Here is a 23,533-nt window from a genome sequence, read left to right as displayed (position 1 = left end):
TCTTAAAATGATCTCCTCATCCTCTCTAGATAAACAATAAACTCCTTTTCTGCATGTGCTGAGATTTTCTCCTCCAAACTGTGCCCCTCTGTGGAGCCTGCCTTGAGCTCCTCGATTTAGACTCTTGTCAAAAGGAGAGTACTTTTCTCTCTCTTCCAGGCCCTGGAGTCTTTACAAATACTTTAAATATTTGCCTCTGGTCTTAAAATGATCTCCTCATCCTCTCTAGATAAACAATAAACTCCTCCTTTGCCTCTCAGCCCAAATCTCACTGCCCTTATGGACCCTCCTTTATTTCTTCAGCTGCACTGATCTCACCTTTACCTACAGTCCGTATTTGTCTTACGTGTGAGTTTTCTTTAACTGCTTTGGGTGACTTATTCTCGTGTCTTCAAATGTACCATAATCCCCTGGGAACAGAAACTATAGTTTGTTTCCTGTGTATTCCTGCAAACTCTAGTACGATGTTACATAGGGAATCGATGCCCAGTGAATTTGAGAGTGAGAGACTGATTGATGCCGAATAGTTCTTGCTCCCGCAGCCCGGGATCTTCTTGCGGCTGTGGTCCTCCGTACCATAGCAGGGGTTCCAGTTCGCAGCTGTGTGCAGTCCACGCAAACTTCAGAACAACAGAGACACTCCTCCCTCCTCACCCTGACCAACTCCGGCCTTTATCAGGTGGTGATTTAGGACTATTTTGATAGTTTAGCGAATCCTCCCTGGTGATCAGAAGGCAAGAAGGAGGAGAAACACTATGAGCTTCGTTATGGATGAAGAACTTGTAGATTCTGGGTCCTGGGCAGAAGGTCACTGTCTACTCAGCCATCAAATGCCTTTCCTTTGATATTATCATCAAGAACTTTTAAATTAACCAGAATTGTTGCTGTTCACATACAGTCGGCCGTAGGTAGGGCCTTTCCCCTTGACTTATTCTTGTGTTGTCACTGTCTGTTCCCGAACATTTGTTTTTAATAAAGGCACAGCTGAGAGGGTAGGGTTTATATTTGATATCTTTATGGGCTTTGGTGCACGCTCTTTGATTGCTATTTAAATTGGCTGGGAAGAGTGCAGAATACTTTGGCTTTGTTTTTTCCTGTAATGCTTCTCATCTTCAAAAATCAGAAAAAAGAATCGGTGCCACCTCAGTGCTGTGGTTTGAGTGAGGAGGAACCGGAGATGGCCCATGGCCATGTTCTAGATGCGCGTACAGGCCTGGTGAGACCACAGCAGAGCCGAAGGTATGAAAATGTAATGACGTTTTCATTAATAGTGAAGCTGAAAATATGAAAATGGAATGGGAAGTGAATTTGAATTTTTTTTATTAAGCCATTTTTAGATGCGTAGTTAAAAAATATTGGAATAAGGGTGGTGGTTTTCTTTTTTAAAGCCTCACTCACGTCTGTTTGAATACACATGTAGCACGTGGCAGGCCGGGGCTGCCTGGGACCCAGACACTGGCCCCCGTTCTCTTTTTCAGCACTCGCATCTATGAAGTGCTGGGAGACACTTACCCAGCTGGTGGGGCTGAGGGTGAGGGGCAGTGGATCGCTGGCCGTTGACTGTATCATCCAGTATGAGGCCCTTTGAGAGTGAAAGAGCTATTGATAGCTATGCCATTACACAGTTGTAAACCCAGTCTGTCCTGAGTTACTGGCACATGTGGTTGTTCTCCATGGTTGGCAGCTTGATCATGGCTGCCCCTGTGGGTATATGGGGAGGGCCTAGCAGGAGGGGAGAGGCAGAGTAGCCATCAGGGGCAGTCAGCTTCTGGCACTGGGGTCTCATAGGCAGAGTTCTTCTTACCCAGTATGAATTGGCATCAGTGATGTGCTGGCTCATAACAGCTCTCCAGATCTGATTGTTACATTTTCAGGAATTTTGAAAACTGGTTGTTACCCCATTGATATCTTGAAATTGCCCATGGTGGACATACAGTATTCCCCCACCCTGCCTTTCGCAGTTCTGCTTTCTGTGGTTTCAATAGTCAACCGCATTTCGAAAATATTAAATAGAAAATTCCAGAAACAAACAATTCATGAGTTTTAAATTGCATGGTGTTCTGGGTAGCATGATGAAATTTCACGCCATCCTGCTCCATTCTACCCATGAATGGTTAGAATGAATCATTCCTTTGTTCTCCATCTCCATGCTGTATGTGCTCCCCACCCATCAATCACTTTGTAGCCATCTTGGTTATCAGTACAGTAAGATATTTTGCGTGTGTGTGTGTGTGTGTGTGTGTGTGAGAGAGAGAGAGAGAGACAGACAGAGTGCACATATAATTTTTATTACAGTATCTTGTTAAAATCGTTCTATTTTGTTATTGGTTATTCTTGTTAATCTCTTAGCGTGCCTAATTTATAAATTAAACTTTAGCATAGATATGTATGCATAAGAAAAAACATAGTATATATAGGATTTGGTACTCTGCATAGTTTCAGACATCCATTGGGGGTTTTGGAACATATACCCTATGGATGAGGTGGGGGGCTTCTATATTTACACTGTAGAAATCAGCACACATTACAAATCAGCAGCCCCAGCCCTACCCCACCCCGCTCCTCCGGTGGTCGGTAAGTGTTTCCTGGCACTTCATAGTTGAGAGTGCAAAAGGGAACTGCGTGCAAAGACAGGGTGGGACCATTGACGAGATCTGTCCCATGGCTGGGACAAAGTCAAACCCGATTCCTGCCATGGGCATTAAAGGCATATTGACCAGAGAGGGGCTAGAAATGACAGCGTCTGTGTCAGGGACTCTAAGTGGGTGCTGTATCTGTCATCTGTGATACAGAAATTCATTTCCCACCTCGCCCCCATTTGCTTGCTCTGCTCCAGCTACAGTGGCCTCCTTGCTGTTCCTACAAAATGCCAAGCATGTTTCCATCTCAGGGCCTTCTCGCTTGCCGTTCCCTCTGCCTGGAGTCCTTCTCCAGATACCAGCAGAACTTGCCCCCAGCTTCACTGGGGTCTCAGCTCGAATGAGCCCTCCTCAGACAGGCCTTCCGACCACCCTGCGTGAGGCCGGCCTCCTGCCGCTCTCCACTTTCACTTATTTTTTCTAACACACAGCACTTCGCAGTATCGCGTCATGTTTGTGTCTTTGTTGTCTGTATCCCAACTCCATGGGCAGTTTCCTGAGGGCAGGGATTTTTTTTCTGGCTGCATTGGCAACACTGGGAACAGGGCCTGGTATAGAGCAATCGCTAAGTCAATATTTGTCAATGAAGGAAAGAATAGATCACACCCACCAGACCTAATTCATCGGTGGTGGCTTGCTGGAGAATGATGCTGACCTGGGTCCTGAGGCTCCATCCAAAGGCATTAGGAAGGAATTTTGTGACCCATTAGGGCTGCCGCAAGGGTTGGGGGGTGGCAGCACAGTGGTACATGTATCTTAGTAGCCACCCCTGATCTGGGTTCTCAATAGCCCCTTCAGTTACCAAAAAATATGTAAGAAGAGTCATACTGTACCTAGAATAGAATTAGGTTATGTATAAAAATTTCTAACCCTTTGGAAGTTCACGTTTTCCTTCCTTCCTTCCTTCCTTCCTTCCTTCCTTCCTTCCATCCATCCATCCATCCATCCATCCATCCATCCATCCATCCATCTAATGAATATTTATTGAGTCTCACTGTGTATGAGATACTCTGCTGGGGCCTAGTGATTCGGTGGTGACAACGGTCCTGGCCCCATGTGGCTTTAGTGTGGTGAGGGTTCAGAAGTTAGATAGCCGGTTATGAGCTGGGAGGCAGCCACAGAAGAAAAAGAGCTGAGTGGTCACAGAGCCAACTAGAGGAAACTAATTTAGATGGGGGGTGGGGTGAGGGAGGGCACCATTTGAGCTGAGACCTGAGGGCTGGGTAGGAGTTTGCCAGGTGGGGAGGGCAGGTGAGAACCTTCCCAGAAGAAGGAAGGACCTGCCCTCCAGCCCCAAGGTAAGAAAACCCTGGCCTGTGAGAGGAGGTCGGTGTGCCAGTGTGTGTGTGGTGCAGAGACTGTGGGCAGAGGGTGCTGAAGCTGCACTGGAGGCAGAAGGCATGGCTCGTAAGGGCCTAGTCAGCCATGTAAATAGTTTGGATTTTATCCCACATTTTTAAAGTCAGTAAACATTCATTCATGTGTAGAAGACATACTGAAACAGAATTAAAAACCATAAATGAATACAGAGTTAGACATCAGAGCATGTGCATTTTGTAAATATATTACTGTCTACATTCAGCATTGCTATAGACAGGAAATTGACCTGTAGGCATAGATAGGGATGAAGAGACTGGTTAACTTCTTGATGTGCACACAGGGTCTGCCTTTGGGCTTCTAGGATGCAGCTGATCTTAGCAGCGCTTAGTGATGTTGGCATCTTGATTGCTGAATGGCTTAACTCCCCCGCAGGGGTCAATGTACTTATTCATGGAACTCCTGAGGTCTGCAGCGTGTGGGTGTGTACATACCTACATATGTACGAATGTGCCAGCATCCCTCCCTCTGTCCTCTCAGGCACCACCTTGGGGATGAGAACAGTGGACGAATTCTGCTGCATCTTTCACTTTTCTTCCTCAGAACTTATTTGGCGCACAGCTAGTGGCTAGTGGTGCCGCCTTCCACACAGTTGACTTCTCATTGTCTGAGCCTTTTGACGTTAAAGATGAGTAGATGGGTGTGATGATAACCTTCGACCTAGCCCTGCCTCTCAAAATGGGCGAGATGCTATAAATAATTATAACAGTTGACCCTCAGTTATCCAGTGACTGGAGGAACAGAGGAAAGCACAACAAATTATAAGATGCATAATCTGAATTCATGTCTGTTGGGTTGTGGGGTATAAGCAGCATGCATGCTCGCTCCTGGGTTTACTCTCTTTATGCCTACCTGGTCTGTGTTCTTCCTGCTAATTTTTCATACCAGTTGCAGGGAGAGACCCTCTTTGGTCAATATAGATAAGTGACTCATGGATAATAAAGACTATATTGTTTTATCTCATATTGTGACACCTGTTCCTTGATCTTTGGGGTCATTGGATCTCCACATGTTTGTGGGACATTGGGCATGTTAGTAAAACTTTCTGTGCCTCAGTTTCTTTATTTGTAAAATGGGGGCAGTAATATGTATGTGTCCCTAATAGATATCACTATAGCCTTGGTTTCTTGGAATCCCAGGAAGAAACATGATTCTGGCGTAGGAAGAAAACGAATCAGCCCTCAGACCACACTGCTGTGCCCCTCTGGAGGGCAGAGTCAGAGTGAGACAAGGGGGAAAAAGAAGTAAGAAGAGAAGGAATCACAGTCAACCTCTTAGACTGTAACAATGAGGCCAAAGCGAGCTTTTATGAGAACCACATTTGAGCCCTGGAATAAAAAATAAGAGCAACATATTTTAAAAATTATTTATGATTTTAAGCACATGAAAGGCATATCGTGTACCCAGGGAGGGCATAATGGGGAACAGCTGGCTAACATGTGTCTTGCCATTTCTGAGGATGTTCATAATTCTCTGATGTCCAAGAATAACAGTAATAACGATGCCACTGCTGATTGTATTAATAGTAATAAAGAGGATCGGGTGCTTTTCCTGGATCCCGCCGAACACAGGAGAAGAGCGCAGGCTGCTGGATTTGGTGGGGGCTGAAAGGGAGTTCTAGCCTGCTTCCTTCTCGGGGTCATGGAGCCCTTCCAAGGATCAAAAGTTTAAGGAAAGAGCCTGGATGGGGAGTCAGGAAACCTGGGTTCCAGGCCTGGTTTCACCATGGACTCTGGCAATTCCCTGCCCCTCTGAGACTCACCTTTCCCATCTGTGAAATAGCGATGCTAATACTGCTTGACAGGCACACCTTGCAGAGTTTTTGTGGATGAAATTGTGCCTGTGGAAGGGCTGGATACATTGCAAAGCATTTCGTGTATGGAAAGTGTTATCATCATCTTTGTACTTCTCCAGCAGTTGGCACAATCAACCACCAAGCTCAGCACCTGGCATCTAGGAAGTGCCTAGAAATGTCTGTGCTGTGAATGACCGTGTCTTTTCCATTAAATGTTTAAAGCCAAAGAATATTAGGCTTGGGCAATACTTTAAAAGCACTGAATGCATTTCTCTCTGTTACGGTTTGTTAGGTTGGCATGGAGCAGTGCTCAGTCTTGGGGTAATTACCCCCACTACTGAGTTGACCTGAGTACCTTTCCCAATGAATGCCCTGGCAATGATGAGATTTCCCATTCTGGCTGGTGGGAATAGGTGCTATTTTAATCCTTTCAGTCTTGAGTAGTTTCCTCATGCCCATGCTGCCAAATACTCAAAGGGGGGCCTTCTGCAGATCTCTGGGGTTCTTAGTGAAGTTTTCCCTCTTAGTTACTCTGTCCTGTGAACTCTAGTTGCCCTGGTCTCCCCAGAATTATAGTTCTGTCTCCACAGCTCAGGGAGTTTGCTGACCTGTCCCTTTTTCTCTTTCCTGCATCATGGCCCAGAACCTCTCTCAAGGCAGTGAGCTGGAGAAATCATAGACTTACCTTGTTTGCCTCCTGTCTCTTAGGAACTCCTTGTTACCTCATGTCCAATAGCTTGAAAAATGTTGTTCCATTTCACCCGGGCTGCTATAACTAAATACCACAGACCTGGTGGCTTACAGACAATAGAATTTTTTTTTTTCCTCACAGTTCTGGAAGTCTGAGACCAGGATACCAGTACGGTCCGGTGAGGAGCCTCTTTCTGGTTCATAGCTGATGCCTTCTCTCTGTGTCCTCACTTAGTGGAAGGGGCTAGGGAGCTCTGTGGGATCTCTATCATTAGAGTGCTAATCTCATTTGTGAGGGCTCTACCCTCATGACCTAATCACCTCTCAAGAGCCCACCTTCCAGTACCATCACATTGGGGATTAGAATTTCAAGATATAAGTTTTGGGGGAACACAGACATTCAGACAACAACAACCATTATTTCATGTTTTTTGTCTGAATGTTTTGGTCATTTCAGGTAGAGTGAATCTGGTCCCTGTTACTTTATCACAGTGGGAAGTATGTGGCATGGAAATTCTCCAGTTCTTTCTTTAGAGATGAAGAACCTGAGAGGGAGAGTGACTTGCCCAAAGTCACACAGCTAGTTTGTGTCAGCAAGGACCAGGACCCAGGACATTCACTCTAGGTCAAACACAATAGACATTATTGTGTTTCAGCTGTGTGCCAGGGCATAAGGTGTGGTCCTTGCCCTCTAGAAGTCCACAGTCTGTTGGGGTGACAGATTAGTGAACCAAGAATAAGAGAAGAACATGACAAATTTCATGACACCAGTGTTTTTCACAGGATACTAAGGGAAGCATGACAGGAAGTGAGTGGTCAAGGGAAGTTTCCTGGAAAAGCCAATACTTGAGCCTGAAGGTGAAGGGGAAGGAAGTAATCCAGGTGAAAAAGGAGGGGAGGAGTTCTAGGAGTGGATGCAACACATGCAAAGGCATGCAGGGAGGAAGCAGGTCCTTTGTCTTCCAAGCCTAGCGTCCATGGTATTGTGCCACGGGGTCACCCACCTGTATTTTATTGTGAGTATGTGTCTGGCTCCATCCTATATTATTAGCTTGTTTCTCTAAGTGAGCTCTACTAGATGAAATACAGGATGCCTAGTTGCATTCAAATTTTGGATAAACAACGAATACTTTTTTAGTATAAATATGTCCCCAATACTGCATAGGACATACTAATAGTAAAAATTATTGTTGTTCTTATATAAGTATAATTCTTAAGTTATAAGTATGTCCAAATATTGCATGAAATATACTTATACTAAAAAAATTATTTATTGTTTATCTGAAATTCAAATTTAACTGGATGTCTTGTATTTTTATTTGTTAGATCTGGCAACCCTAAGCAAGGGAAGATATGGGGAGACCAGTTGTTGCTGTAGTTAAAGGCACCTTAGACTGGGAAACCAAAGGTGGAAATGGAGAGAAGCGGACAAAGGAGAAATACTCTTGGCTGGTCCAAGTCTATCATTCCAAGGCATCTGGAAGACAGTCCATCAGCTTTCCTCCTGCTCTGAAACTTTAATTTCCATGCACGTGCCATTTAAAGCACATGGTTATGGGTGATTAACACACTACAGTCTCAATGCAGGGTCTGTGTCCGGTCAGAACTTGCCCTTAATGACCTGTGAGACGTCCGCTCGGACAATGTCATCTTTCTGACTCCATCCCTGCAGGCTCAAAGATGCCTGAGGGGTGAGCTCTTTGCATTGCAGTGACCAGTGTGTGTGAAGGAGAGATTTGGCAGAGGCAATATTGTCAATTGCATAGTTTTTTACCCCTGATCACTCACGTTTTAGCAAATGAAGCAGGAGAATAGTCAAGAATGTAGACTTTGCATTTATTATCAGGTTTACACTATCTTTGTGAACTTGACTGAGATACTTAACTCTTCTTGGCTTTGTAGCGTATCTTTCAGATTGGTGCTAATGAACATCGAGAGTCAGGCACATAGAAGATGCTTACTAAATGGTGCGTGCTTTTAGAAACAAACAGCCCTCTTGTTTCAGAAAAGCTGGCTCATTCTTCTTACACAACCTCGTTTGATTATCTTCTTGATTCACAGCTCTAGTTTTGTCATTGTTCAAACCCTTCACTGATATCCCATTGCCTTGTGCAGCAGGACCTCCAATTTGCCTTTCTGTCATGACTGTCGCCTGTCCCTATCAGGACCCCGTGCACCGAAGAAACCAGGCCATTTAATCCTTCTTAGACCCAGCTTAAATTTTTTTTTTTTTTTTTTTGCCTGGAATGTCTTTGCCTATATCTTTCTGTTCAAATCTTATTCATTAAAAGTATTTATAAGGTAATGTTAATAAAAGTATAATCAAATAAGATAAAGCATGTGTAGAAAGTCAAATAAATGCCTATCACCGGAGAAGTGATTAAGCAAATTAGGATTCATGTCTGTGTAATATTATGCATTCATTAAGGTAGCTCTACACAAACTGACCTGGAAAGATACATATCTGTGATATATTGCTAAGTGAAAAAGCAAATTTTAGAGCAATATGTGAAATATAATTACAGTTTAGAATTCAGTTATATGTGTATTTCAGAAAGAGTTGGGATAAAACATACTCAAGTTGTTAATAGAAATTTCCTCCGGAGAAGACGGTTGGATTGGGTTGGAAGTGAAAGGAAACTCTTAACATTTAGTTAATATACTTTTATGGTTTTGGTTTGTTTATTAGAACTGTGTTAATTTTATAACTGAAATTAAATAAAAATGCATAGAAAACTTTATTAGAAGAAATAAACTGTGGTTACGTTTCAGTTAGATCGGGGAAGTGCTTTCTCTGCCCCCAACTTATCGTTATTTTATTAAAGAACAAAATGATAACAAAAGGTTACCTTTCTGTTAAAGTCCAACAGAAATACTACTCTTTCTATGAAACATTTTTCTGATTCCTCAACTGGATGTTCTGTCTCCTTCCTTTGAACCCTCAAAGCATTTTCTGTCTTCTGTGGCTTTTATCTGTCTATCTTATAAGTATTTCATACATGTTTTACTGCCTGTCTAGATTTAAGCAACTTGAGGATATCATGATAGAGAAGAAAACCAGCTTTCATGTCAGAAGATCTGGATGTTGGCTCCTATTCTGATTATCTATTGCAGCATGACAAATTAGCCCACACTTAGTAATTTAAAACACAGTAATTTATTCTGTGTTAAGAGTTTTTAGTTAAGAACTTGAGCAGAGCTGGGTCGAGTGATTCTTCTGCTCCATGTGGTATTGACTGAGGTCACTTGGTGGTATCTAGCTTGGGGTGGAGCTGGACAGGAGGTCTAAGGAGACTTCCCTCACGTGCCTGATCTTCAGCAGGGCAGCTGGAAGCCTGGTCTCAGCCTAGTCCTTCTCCTGAGCACCTCTCCACAGACTTCCTACAAGTGGCTCAGGGCTTCAAGATACCAAGGCAGAAGCTGCCCATTTTCTTAAGGAATGGAGCTTGCATAGTGTCAAGCTGCCACAGAGCTCAACCAGACTTAAGAGTGTGAGAACAGAGATGCTACTTTTTGAGGGGAGAATTTGTATAAAAAAAAAGTTGTGTCCGTTGTTAATCCATCCATCACAGCTTTACTATGAGAAGCACAGCTTCTGTGTCTCAATGACTACATCTGTAAATTCGAAAGACCAAAAGCTATAATGTATGTGAAAGCACTCTGTGTATCATAAAAAAAAATCTGTATGTACTATAAATCTCAGTGTTTATCTTGGTACTGACTCTATGCCTTACTCAAGGCAGATACTCATTAGATGTGTAATACTTTGAAAGCAGGCTCATTTATCAGCTAGTTCCTAAGAGGAATACACAAAGAAAGTGATGCTACATGAGCACATAGGAGCATGGCGTAGTTGTAGAGTGCATACTTTGGATTAGGTCGACATAGATTAAATTCAGGCTACCACCCAGTAACTTTCTGTGTGACCTTTGCGGACTCATCTCATCTTTCTAACCCTTAATTTTCTTATTGTAATACGATAATAATATTGTCTAGCTGTGAACACTGGAGCTAATTTGTATAAAGCACTTAATATGGTGACTGTCACATAGTAGGTCTTCCATTTCTCTTAAGGTGATAACAAAATCATATAGAAAGTTTGGATTCCTCACTCATTTCTTTACACTGGTCACCTCCATTGGTACAGATAGTTGGGCGTGTGTGTGTGTGTATGTGTGCACGCATGGGTGTGTGTGTGTCTCAGAGCCCAAGTCCTTGTGAAAGCAGTGGGGCAAGGGAAGGGCCCTACTTCTTGTTTCTTCCGGTCTCCTGTTTCTCTCTGGAGTGGTCCCCTCACAGGGATCTGGACCCAGTGCAGCTTTGGTTGTGAATGTGGATGTAGCTTCCTTTCAGACCTGTGGCTTTGCCTCTCATAGATGTACGAGATCAAATCAGAAGGCTGCATTGCAAAGAAATTCAACGAGATTCTGCAGAAGTTGAGCTCACCCCTGAAGCCCAGAGTTCCAGAGCACGGTAACAACAAGATGAAAAACCTGTCCTATCCATTCTCCAGGGAGAAAATGTACCTGTGAGTACTGGAGCTGCAGGGTTATGGACATGAGGGAGGATGGGAAGGAAAGTCACACATCACTCAGCTCACAAAGTGAGTGCCCCATGCCTGGGAGAGAGGGGAGGAACTGTGCTCTCATGGTGAACTATATCCTGTTTTCCCTAAGTGAGATGATCACAAATAGCTCCCGAATATTTATCCAGTGGCTTATGGGGAAAGCTATCATTTCAGTAACTTTGCATGAAGGGTGGAGAATCACGGAGGAGACAACCATAAACATTGGGACTCTCAAATACCTGTTTACCTCCTGTGGGGGAACCATTCTGCCTAGTTCCCAGTCTACTAGGGTTTCAACATACTGTGATAAACCAGAGAGAAGGTGGATAAAGCTTCCAGATTTCTGTATTCTCAGCTGCCTACTCATGCACTTGTTGACTCTGAGGAGAGACCCCTTCCCATGCCCCACTTCGAAAGAGGGAATAAGAGTTTACAACAGGGTGGATATTTGGGAAAGAAACCTTTGGATGGGGGAGTCATGGTTGGGAAGCGGGAGATGCAGCAGCCAAGCATTTATTCTGTTTTAGGAGCTAATAAGAAAATAAAAGATTATCAAGAGTGATAAGAGAATCAAGCAAGAGAGAGAAAGGAAGGAGCATGGAAAGGCAAAGAAGATACAAAAATCTGTCTCTTTTGAGGAGATGGCATTCGTGGAACTGTGTTTCTGCTGTTCCTTGAATAATATCTCCTACCCATCTTTGCCATGTTAGATAATGATTGTATACACATGTATATGCTGTTTCTTTTCTACATATTCCCTCACTGAATCCTTACTCTAACGATTGTGGTACCAATTTTGGTCACCAATTCCAGTTGTGTATGTGTGTGTGTGTGTGTGTGTGTGTGTGTGTGTGTGTGTGTGTGTGTGTTCCCACACACCACCAAGAAATTCTCCCGCCCCAGCTAGGTGACCGACCATTCAACTAAAATTTGACACTATCTACCTGGAGATTGCATCAAATTTCCCAGATTGGGGGCTCAGTGTCACACTTCAGATGCCAATCACGTGTCCAGGTTATTACCTGTGCGTCTGACTGACTAGCTATAAATCAGAGGGTTCCCATGACCCCCCTCTTGGGTTCAATTAATTTGCTAGAGTGGCTCACAGAACTCGGGAAACCAATTTACTCACTAGATTACTGGTTTATTACAAAGGATATTAAAGGATACAAATGAACAGTCAGATGTAGAGATACAGCGGGTGGGGTCTCAAACAATGAATTTCTGTCCTAGTGGAGTTGGGGCCAGACAGGTGGCACGTGGAAGAGTTCTGGTTCCCAACCTGGAAGCTCTATGAAACTGCTCCTTTTGGGTTTTTATGGAGTTCATTATGTAGGCATGGTTGACTAAATCATTGGCCATCAATGTTTAATTCAACCTCCAGTCCCTGTCCCTTCCCCAGAAACCAGGGAGTGGAACAGAAAATTCCAGCCCTCTATTCCTGGTTGGTTCCCTTGGCAACCAGTCTCCTCCCTCCAGTCTTTAGAGGATTTCCAAAAGTCACCTGGACATAAACCCAGTTGTAGTGGAAAGGGTGCTTGTTATGAATAACATGACACCCATTTCACCTTTATGGCTCAGAAGCGATTTCAGGAACTGAGAACAGGAGACCAAGCACTATAACGAAAGATACTCCCATTGCTCTTATCGCTCAGGAAATTCCAAAGGTTTTGAGATTTGTGAGCCAGGAACAGTAGACAAAGACAATAGTATCTATTTATTATAAATCACAGTATCACACCCACCTTGTGAGATGGCCATCCAGATGTAGCTATCCCTTTATGATAGACAGGAAACCAAGGCCCAGGGTCTGTCCAAGGTCACAGAGACCGAAGTGGCTGAACTGGGACTGGCCTGTTGACCTGGCCTGCTGTTCTTTTCACACTCTGTTTCTCCCACTCATCCTTCCCTGGGCCTGCTTTCATGCCAGTGCTGGCGTCTGAAATGCCACTCCTGCACATCGCCATGCCTTCAGCTTCTGTAATCCTTCAAGTCTAGTTCCTAACCACCTTCTCGAAGAATCCTCTGTTCTTTCCAACCAAAATGTTCTCTCCATCCTCTCAGGTTTTAGAGCAATGATCTAAATATTTTCATGTTCTACTCTGCATTAGTTATTTAGAAACACACAGTGACTGGGCTCTATGGGGTCTGGGAGCATCTGCATGTCCTAAGCACAGTTAACTCTACACAGGAGTTTTGTTTTGTATTTTTTTTAGTGAACGATCAATATTTAAAGTTTAGAACAAACACAGGCCTTACATAATTAGGAGTTTGGTATCTAATTGATGTGACATGATAACAACATCAAATTAAATTTTGAAACACAAAGAGCTATAATCCCAACACCCTGAAACTATACTTTTTTTATTGTTGTGTTTTTATTTTTATTGTCTTTGTCCATGCACAGGAATTTTTTTTTTTAACCTACTTTCATTTTTAAAACTTATCATAGTATAATATTTTTCTATCATTGTCTAAAACTTTTCTATTTATAAAGTTTTCATAATTGTAATTTCAATGGCTGTTTGATAATCTATCATATAGATTTTGGAATTGTATTTTATCTCCATAACTTTATTATAAGTAACCTTGTGATGAACATTTTTACTTACGGAATTTGTTTCTTCTGTTGAATTTATTTTCCCTGTGATACATTTCTATGATAAGTTTTCAGAATTACTGGGTCACAAATAGTATAAACATTGTGAGCATGTGTGAGTGTGTGTGTCTTACACATCTTGCTTCATTGCTTAGAAGTTTGCTCTGGGCCCGGGTGACAGTGGTCTCAGGAATGAAATGAGTTGACCTTCTGCTTTCTTGGTGTCTCTAGGTACAACATCCAGGATAAGGACACTTTCTTTGATAATGCCACCCGTAGCCGCATTGTAAGTAAACAGCTTAATCAGGTGCTTAACCTGGAGTGGGCTGAGGAAGGGGTGAGTAAAGACTGAGTCCCCGTTTGGCAGGGCATACTCTTGCCTTCCCTGCTACCTCCCACCCTCATTTGCTTGGAGTTACCTAGCAACTGAGAGGAGTGCCCAGGAGCTTTCCAATCTTAATAACAAAAGAAATTGCAAACAACTGCCAGGAGAGACTTCTCTTTCCAGTTCTCCACTTAGACCCTTCTTGCAATCACAAAACCAGGGACTCGCAGAGCTGGTGGGAACTTTCTGCTAGTCAGGTGACCCCTTTGCTTTACAGTTGAGGAAACTGAGGCTCTGAGAAGTAATAGATTGAAAAAAAGTTCCTACAGATTGTTAGTGTCCAAATGAGGACTCATTGTTGGGTCACTGTGCTTGCTTTCTTTACCCCCAGAGGAGCCTTGTGCATTTCTGTGGCAGGGAATTTTACAGCTAGCCAGTTTGTCCAAAAATGAAATGACTAGACCATTCAATAGAAAGCCAGATTTCATGATCATAGCTGTTCTTCCACAGTTGTCTTGTCTTTTGAAGTCAAGATTTTGAATTTTGCGGGATGATTGATTCCCATCAAAATTTATAGATGGCCTGTGACAAGGTGGCCCCAGTCTAAGTTTAGGGTGTCTCCATTCACTGGGTAGTTTATTCTCTACCCACAGAGAGAGCATACAGCTTATGGACAAAGGAGAGAAAGAGGGGCCCAAGGAATGCTGGACACTTACTCATACTACCGTGGAAACATGGCAGTGTGTTTCCATGGATCTCTAGGAAAGAACTTAAGTTTTAACAGGAGAAGGAATAAGGGTTAGCTACCCAGCAGGACTTCCAAGTCAGAAAGATGATAAAAAGGATAAGAATGGACAGATGAATAAAGGAAGCGACAGATGATTTCCAAGGCACACTGGAAATATGGCCTTGACTCTGCTTGCAGGATGGGCAAGAAAACACCTCAGGTTTTAGTGTTTTAGGGTGGATTAAAATGGGCATATGATTTCTTTCACTTTTTTTTTTTTTTCTGAGTCGATGCTATTATAAGCCATTTAAATCTCCCTGTGCCTTGGGTCTTATGTCTGGGGGAATTATAGGGTGTCGTGGAGATTACCCGATAATTGCTAAGTGCTTGTAACGTAATACAACGCCATGTAAATGCTGTTCTTAATTATTATTGCTGTTGAATTACTGTACTGTATTTTAAGTGAATTAAACATTTTTGGGCCCCATTCTGCTGGAAGTTATTAGGTCTCTTACTGGAATATGAAAGTGTGAATGATGATGGAGAAACACATCTCCCATTCATCTCCAGAAGCTTCTTCCTTTGACTCTTGCTTTTTTGCCAGTCCACCCCAGAGATAAAGAACCTTGAGTTTTGTTTCGGGTCTACTCTGTCCTAGAGACCTCACCCACATCTGTAAATGTCTTCCCTGTGCCCCTGTCTTAGTGGGCATCTGAGCAACCCAGCTGTTTGTCCCAGAGCAGACTTCCTTTAAAGCCTGGCACAGGCCTGGGACCCACTGGAGGGCACCGGTTGGCAAACAGGTTTACATCCACTCACCTTTTTTCTTCAGGGAGTACTCTTGGCACCCCTTCTTCCGATGTGACAGACAGGGTCCCCTGTAAGCCCCGCAGTCCGGAGGTGGCTGGTGCGTTTAGCCTCTCTGTAGTCATTGAGCAGCCCGCTGTGTGCACAGCCTGTGCTTTGAGACGTGGAGTCTTGGGGAAGTGCCTGACACACTCTGATTGGGGAGGCAAGATGAAGACTCAGGAGAAAAAAAGAAAAAATAGTACCAATGGCCAACATGTAGATGGCTCTTTTCCAGTATACAAAGCACTTTCGTGGTTCCTCAAAGCAGCTTGTAATATAATTCCGTTACAGAGGAGGCAACTGACATTCAGGGATCTGTTTACCTCCCCATCCTGGGCTTTCCCCAGCGCGGCAGTAATCAGGGCTGACAGATGAGACACACCCTCCTCCAGGCTTTCCTGGAGGTTCCCCCCAGGTAGCCGACACCCTGTCCCCTGCCCAACCCAGGTGCCGCCTCCCTAGCCCTCCAGGGGGCGCTGTGGGTCTGGGCTCCCTGATTTGTTTTTCTTACCTCCTGTTACTGCAGTCAATTTATAGCCTTTCCTTTCTTAATTTTTTCAGGGTAGGGTGGAGGAGGGAGTGTGTGTGAGGAGTTGATTCTTTGTTTCCTCAAGGCACTCAAGTTTGAGTGGGTTTGACATGCAGTCCATGAGCTTGGCACATGCTTGGCTTCCCCCTCCCTGGAAATGGGTCTAGCCGCCTGCTTCCTGCCCGCCCCCCACATGTGGTGACGCACATGGTCAAGGCCCTCACAGCCCTGCTGTCTCTGTTTTAGGTGCACGAAATCCTGAAGCGCACAGTCTGTTCTCGAGCCAACAACACGATGGGTAAGGACCCCTTCCCCCTCCTGCGGTCCCAGGGCTGATGGGGTACCAAGGGGGCCAGAGCTGTCCTTTCAACAGCTCACTTGGTGGGCAGCAAAGAACAAAACAAATCAACATCCCACACAGGGGAGAAGGCTGCTTTCACTTAGACTGAGAAACCCTGCCTTGCCCTCCAGGAGCAGGGGGTGCCCCTTTTCTTGGTGGGGCTAGGGCTGCTTCCCAGATTGATGTAACTTCTCCCAGATCTTCATTCCAGAAGAAAGGCATCTTAGAGGCCCTTTAGATCAATGCCCTCACTTTACATATGACGAAACTGACCCCCGGAAAGGGTGAATGACTTGTCTAAGGCCACACATGAGTCTGAATGTACCTCTTCTAAGTTTAGCATTCTTGTTACCAAATCTGGCCGAATCTGTTTCCCTTGTATTTATTTATTTATTTATTTATTTATTTATAGTTTGAGGGTATTGGTTCTTGAAGCAAGAGCCTTAGCATTTGGGAACTTGCAGTATAAAGCAGGGAGGCCAGCTGCTGATGGATTGTGTAGGAGACACACATGATAGCAGGGGTAAAAATGTGAGCTTAGATACACAAACATGTGTCCTTTCCACAGGAATCACTGCAGGTCTAACTCTCTTTCCAAAGGTGCTGCCATCACTCAGAATAGCTTCTGAAACCTTTGAGAGAACTTCCTCCAGAATACACCCTGTGGTGGCAAATCTTCATTTTTTTGAGGCAGCTTTGAATTGAAAAGAGTCCAAAGCCATTTAGAGGCAAGTTTAGTGAATAAGGTAGGGAGCGAAGCTGAGGAATAACAATAGTGATGACGGTAATATTAGCAAATATTTGAGAGCTTATTGTGGGCTTCATAAGCTGCCTCGGTGCCAAGGGAACATTACTGAAGAAGGGTTCAGAACAAGTTTTGTATTGTGATGGCATTTTTAGAATAGTGCAGAACCTCTCAAGGGGGTAATTAAGTATGACTCTGTTTGCTTTGATGTCTCCATCTTGCTACAAACCTCCAAATAATTCTCCAGGTTTTAAAAATCAGATCTTCTATATGATCTTATTTGTCTGGTGCATGTCGCTGATGGGGCAAGGACATCAGTGAGTGAGGTAATTAATTAGCCCAGTTCAATTCCAAAGAAAGGACTGAAGCTCTCACTTTGAGCAGCCATTTGTCCTTGATTACAAGGACGAAGGAGTCAAGAGCTCTGAGAATGTATTTTTTATTTTCTCATCACCTCTATCAAAATTCTTAAATTTACCTTCACTTCCTGACCATTCCATCAATCTGCCTATTATCCTCTCATACCCTCCCCAATTTGACCAAAATTGCTCCCTCAGATGTCATGAGTGAGTTCTTACTTCCCACATTTCATGGCCTTTTTCTTCGTCTTCATCGTCCTTAACTTCCTAAGTCCATCTAAACCTTCTTCGCTGAACTTCCATCTTCTGTGAGCTGATACCCAGGAAGGGGCTGCTGATCTACTGATATGCTATTGTTCTGTTTCTACCCCTGATTCTTCTCCCTCCTCTACATATTAGGTGTTGTCTTCTCCATGTTCCTTTGGCCTCCTTACTGTCTATACAGATGACTTGCAACTGCGTATTTCTATTTCCTGTTTCTCTCACCAATTCCAGCCCAGCATTTCCAACTGCTGGATGGAAACCTCCACTGAGATGTTCACCAGAACCTTAACATTAAGGTTTTTATCTCACTTCTATCTCATTCTCGTTCTCTCCTTTTCCCTCTTTCTCACTCATGCTTCTCTTCCTGTTAACGTGACCACTAGCCTCTCTATTTTGCTCATGTTATTCCCTTTGCCTTACTGTCCTTCTCCAGTCTCACCCTTGTCCATCCCCAGACCAAACATCACCATCTCACAGGTTCTCTTTGAATGCCCTCTCCTCAGAACTCTGGTCAAACTCGATCTCTTTCTTGCTAATCATGTATAGCCATGGTTTAGACTCGCAAGACAGTCCTTGAGATGCGTCTAAATCATCTTTTATGCCCTAATGAACCTAGCCGTCTGCCTTGCACATTCTGCTCAGTCGTTTGGTTTAGTGAATTAATTAAACGTGCCTACCCTGCTAGTCTCAGTTCCTGACTTCGTGTGTCCACGGACAAATGACTTAACTTCTCTGCAACTTAGTTTTCTTTTATGGAAAGTGGGGATAATAAAATATATTTTGAAGAGTTTTTATTAAGATTAAATAGGGAGCTGTTAGTTTGTTTGCTGGAAAGTCCTAAAAACTAAAGTTTATTTCGAGAGACAATCTCCAGAGTGTTGAAAGATCAGTAGAGACCCTCTGCTTTAACACTGAATTTTTTTTCCTTTGAGGATCTGAAGGGTTTTTTTGGTGACATCTCAGAGTCAAATATCTTAAGGATTTTGTTGTTGCTGAGTAGTTTTCAAAAATTTCTTTTCTGACATTCAGAAAACATTTATTGAGCACCTGCTATGTGTCAGGTGATGTAATAGAAACTGAGAGACGCCAACATAAATTTGACCTAGTTTCTATCCTTGAGGGGCTCTTAGTTTAGCCCGGCTGATAGACGTGCAAACTGATGATTACAAGATAATCTGATAGGTACAATAACAGAGACACGTGCAAAGTGCAAAGGGAACACAGAAGATAAGCAATTAACTTCTACGTACGTGTCTAAGTGTCAAAGTAAATTACCTAGTATTAGTTTCATAGCCCGAGAGAAAGTAGGCATGTCAGTAATTCTCATATCCAATTACAAATGGGTCCAAAAAAGATAAGTGACTTGTCCAAGGTCACATACTGAGTCACTGTCAGAACTGGGTCTAGAACTTGGATTTCTTCGCTCAGATCCTATTTCCACTGCCTTCGGGATGCTACGAACTAGGAGTGGAGTTAGGTTGAGTCTTTACAGTTTGTTATTACAGACACAATAATTATCTGGCTGTCAGTTTATGGACTCTTGAATTGACATATGACGAACCTGAGGTCCCAAGACACCAAAGTACTTCTGCTAGGACCTTGTCAGGGAAACATGAAGAAGTGAGGTTAAGTTCTGTCTCCACTCAATTCTGTTAGATTGTGGTAGGCTGTATTGTGTCCATTAGCCTCAGTTTCCCTTCACTTATAAAGTGATGAAACATGAAAGAAAACCGAGGCTATTATAACGTCTTTTCCTTAGTGCCATTTTAATATAATTTAAGCCTTATATAAGCAACTCGCTATACAATACATTTAAAAGCCTTATTGTTGATTCCTGTATTACAGGCATGAATGTTATGAAAATTAAATGTGAATTATTTCCTGTCTAAATTCTCAGCACTAAATATTCAACGGCATACTCAACCTCTACATGCAGATACCCTGAAAGAACCCCCCACACAAGACGAACCAAGAAGAACATAAAGATTTCCCTTTGAGGAGACAACACGGCTCTCATCCATGTGACCCAAATTTCAATAAACTCTAGCTCTCAACTTTTCAAGCGACAAACTATAACAAAGTGCTGTTGCGTTGACCTCTCAAACATCTCTTAAATTGGTATAATTTTTCTCTTCACGCCACTGTCCTAGTCTACATCAACTACTTTATTTACCTGAATCACTATCCCAACCACTAAGCCATCTTCCTATCTCCAGTTTTGCCCATCTTTAATCCATTCTATAAAATGTAGTCCGTGTGAGCTTTTAAAAATGCAAATCTGATCATGTCAAAGGCCTGCTTGGAATGGTAAGATAGATTTACATTTCCCTTAGGTAAAATGCAAAGCCTTAACAGTTACATATTGTTATGGGCTTGATGTTTGTTTCCCCTCAAAATTCATACACTGAAGCCATAACTCCCTCCCTACTCTCCACAAAAAGTGAAGTTTGGCTGTTCCACAATAGCTGCTGCTGATTTACTAGCTTCGTAACAAGGGACATGTAACCAAACTTCTCTGCTTCCCAGCAGAGGAGAACCGTGAAGGGCAGTTTTCAAGTTCTTTGATTTCTGCCTAGGAAAATCGAGTCCTTTCTAAGTCCTTTCTGTGGCCAGCCTAAACCAACTGGCTTAGAAGATCAGGAGGAATGAAAAATATGATAACATTGGGAGTCCTCAAGATAACGTGGACCTTTGAGCCATAGAGTAATTTTGATTTTGTTGCCCTTACCTCTTGTTGTCTAGAGAAGCACACATGGCATAGAATTGACTTAGATTGCCCCACAGGATTGTTGCTTCATAGAAAGGAGAAAAAAGGGAGAACAGGACAATGCTTGAAATTATTTTCCAAGGTATTTTTATTGATCCTTCACCCTTGGAATTAACTTTTATATGGCCGTTATGTTTGTGACTAACTTACAAAGTTTTATTCCTTTTCCCATTGTATGCAATTACAATGGAAATTTAAAAGACTAGAAAGATAATAAAGATTAGAATTAGAAGATAGAAAATATACTAAAGATAATGATTCAGAAATACTCCCATTTATTTAATATTATCGCTTTTTTCTTTGTGGAAAATACATTGTTTTGAATGCCTACTTTTGCAAAGCATTGAACTGCATACAAATTGTGTGTGTTGAATTATTTTTATTCCTGTCTTGTTCCATAAAATTTCTGAGGTGGCTTACAAGAAAAACAATAAAACAGTATAATATAAATAATAAGTTAAAAAATAAGAACCAGGAAAAGCACAAATTAAAATAGAATGTCAGAACTAGGAGAAAAAAATAGAATACAAATATGCAAACCATAAGGCTCTCTAGTTACCGCAGTTGGGCTGCAAATTTGACCTTGAGCCAAAGTGAAAGGGAAATATTGTTAGTGGTTAGCTCTTGATGTCCTAAGCAACATCTTTTTGTATATAAATTGTTCTAAAATCTCTCATGCTATTCTCTGCTTTCTTATGTAGAATAGATCAACATATATTCTCTACGTAACCTTTTCTGGATGATGCAGGATCATCACTAAGAACATAAGTTTTGTTTTGTTTTGTTTTTGTTTTTTAATATTTTCTCAAAGATTATCAAAGTTTGACTAGAGTTGCTCTACACTCTGACTTCTTGAAGTTTTGACTCTGGTAACCTGCCTCCCTGAGTTTTGCTATTCCAGTTTTCCTTTGCCGTTTGAGAGACAGAAAAACAAGCTTGCTAGAATTTTGGGTAAAAAGGGGGAAATTGCATTGAAGGAGGGTCTGAAGGATTCTGCTGTGGTTAAGGTTTATAACATTAGAGAATGGGTTTTGTGAGATCTAGGTACTTTTTCTTTTGAGTTCTGTGTTGTGAGGCCTGAGATAACCAGATAAGAGATCTCTGTATAAATGAGGTATTGCTGTGAACAAAATAATAAGGACCTCTTGCCTGTGTGCAGTTATGTGCTTTCCACAGCACTTTCATACTCATTATCTCATTTAATCCTTTAAACTACCACACAAAGGAGGTTCAACAGATGTTAACTAATTTCACAGCAGAGAGATTAACTGGGTGCCCAAGGTTAGAGATTCAGAGCCAGATTTAGAACTTGGTTTTCTTGGCTTTTCTTCGTTGTTCTTTAATCAGTTAATAAATAGATGAAGTTACTGGAAGAGGTTTCCCAGAGAGGTGGAAGCTGAAGCCTTCCCAATATTACATTCATTCATTCATTCATTCATTCAACAAATATTTATTGAGCACCTACTATGTGTCACTCATATTCTAGAACTAGAGAATAGAGTAGTGAATCAAATAGACACATCAGATATCAATCCTTGCCTTTATTAGGCTTACTTTTGAGGTAATATATCAGAAGAGAACATAAGCCCCATGGCTGTCTGGCATATGAGATACATGCAAAGAAAGCAAATAATACAAAAGACATGATGGGGGCCACTCCAGAGAATCAGGGTTCCAACAGGAACAAATGACACACTCACATTAGGAAAATTCAGGGTGGGGATATCAATAGAGACCATTGACAAAGATGTGGACAGGGAATTTCTCTCTTATTTACCCCATGGAAGCTAGGGGTTATGGACTAATGCACACATGATGTTCACAGTCTAAATATATTTGTGAGTTTGGGTTCTACATGGTGGTGGTAGCATGTGAGCGATCACAAACTTGGCCCAGCCCCATGAGGCCTCCTTAATCATAGCATAAGGTCAGCTGTCAGGGCCCTGGGAGTTTACCCCATCATGGAATGCCTTTAAAGTGCACTTTACCATGGAGAGAAACCTAAGCTTCCTTGATCGCATCAGAGGAGGCCAGACACCTTTCCTGCTCCTTCATATGGAAGTTGTTGTTGCCTTTTCATGGACAGAAAAATACAGATTGATGGAGCTACATTTTCATAGACATTTTGGTGTCAGAGCATTTACACAAATGTATGCTCTGGGCATCTCCCCTCCCCACTCAGGAGACGATGTCTTAATTATTTTGACCGAAGCCAGACCATGTTGTGTGTTGTAAACATCTGGTTTATCATTCATCCAGCTGAACTGGTTTATATTTTGTTAGAAGAAAAGGCTTGGGATTAAAGGCATTTAAGTAATTAAGCACATGTCAAGACAATTTGGTGATGGGTAAATATAGTCTCTGTTAAATGCACCGTCTGGGGTCTCTGGTTTAGATTTACGTCCGGCTGGGGTACAGGGATGAAAGCGGAACATTGGGTGGATGGGGCCCTGTTCTGGGGGGATCAAAACCAAATGGGTTTTCAGGAGTTCAGCACCATTCCTCTAAGTACCTGTCCCCATGGAGCAAAGTTTCCTTTGAGTTTGGCCTGCAGGGAATAGAGTCCCTGTCACCCAGGGCCACTTGCAGATTTAATGAGACTCTCTTAGGGAGACAGACTATAAACTGCGATTTGATTGATCCCTTGTGTCTGGGAAACCAGAGTCTCGGAAGCTAAATGCTAGGCCTCAGGTTTGTATTATGAATGTGTGTTTTCAGGTACCAGTCCTGGTCTTGAGCCCACCCTGCTTTATCCCTTGGCCCTGACCCTACGGCTGTAGAGAATTGGTGTTGCTAGATCTGGCTGGATCAGGCTGTGCAGAGCTGTGGTCAGTGCTGGGCAGAGAGGAAGCACAAGTGTTTTCCTTAGGGGATTATAGTTCTAACAGCAATAGGTACGAAATACCTGGTGATTTGATGGGACTTAGTGCTCAGTGAGGTGGCCCTCGGGGACCTATTCTT

General features: G+C 42.7%; 1 protein-coding gene across 1 annotated transcript in view; it reads left to right on the top strand.

Moving 5' to 3' along the window:
- The window catches only part of ANO2 (anoctamin 2), a 280,595-nt gene that overhangs the window by 61,727 nt on the left and 195,335 nt on the right, over positions 1–23,533 (top strand). Inside the window, exons 4-6 of the mRNA XM_015591465.2 lie at positions 10,878–11,029; positions 13,899–13,953; positions 16,344–16,395. Coding sequence (XP_015446951.1) covers positions 10,878–11,029; positions 13,899–13,953; positions 16,344–16,395 — 259 coding nt within the window. The remainder of the gene's footprint in view (positions 1–10,877; positions 11,030–13,898; positions 13,954–16,343; positions 16,396–23,533) is intronic.

The sequence above is a fragment of the Pteropus alecto genome, unplaced genomic scaffold (assembly GCF_000325575.1).
Source record: "Pteropus alecto unplaced genomic scaffold, ASM32557v1 scaffold94, whole genome shotgun sequence".
Lineage (NCBI taxonomy): Eukaryota > Metazoa > Chordata > Mammalia > Chiroptera > Pteropodidae > Pteropus > Pteropus alecto.
This window is presented reverse-complemented; position numbering and strand designations above follow the sequence as displayed.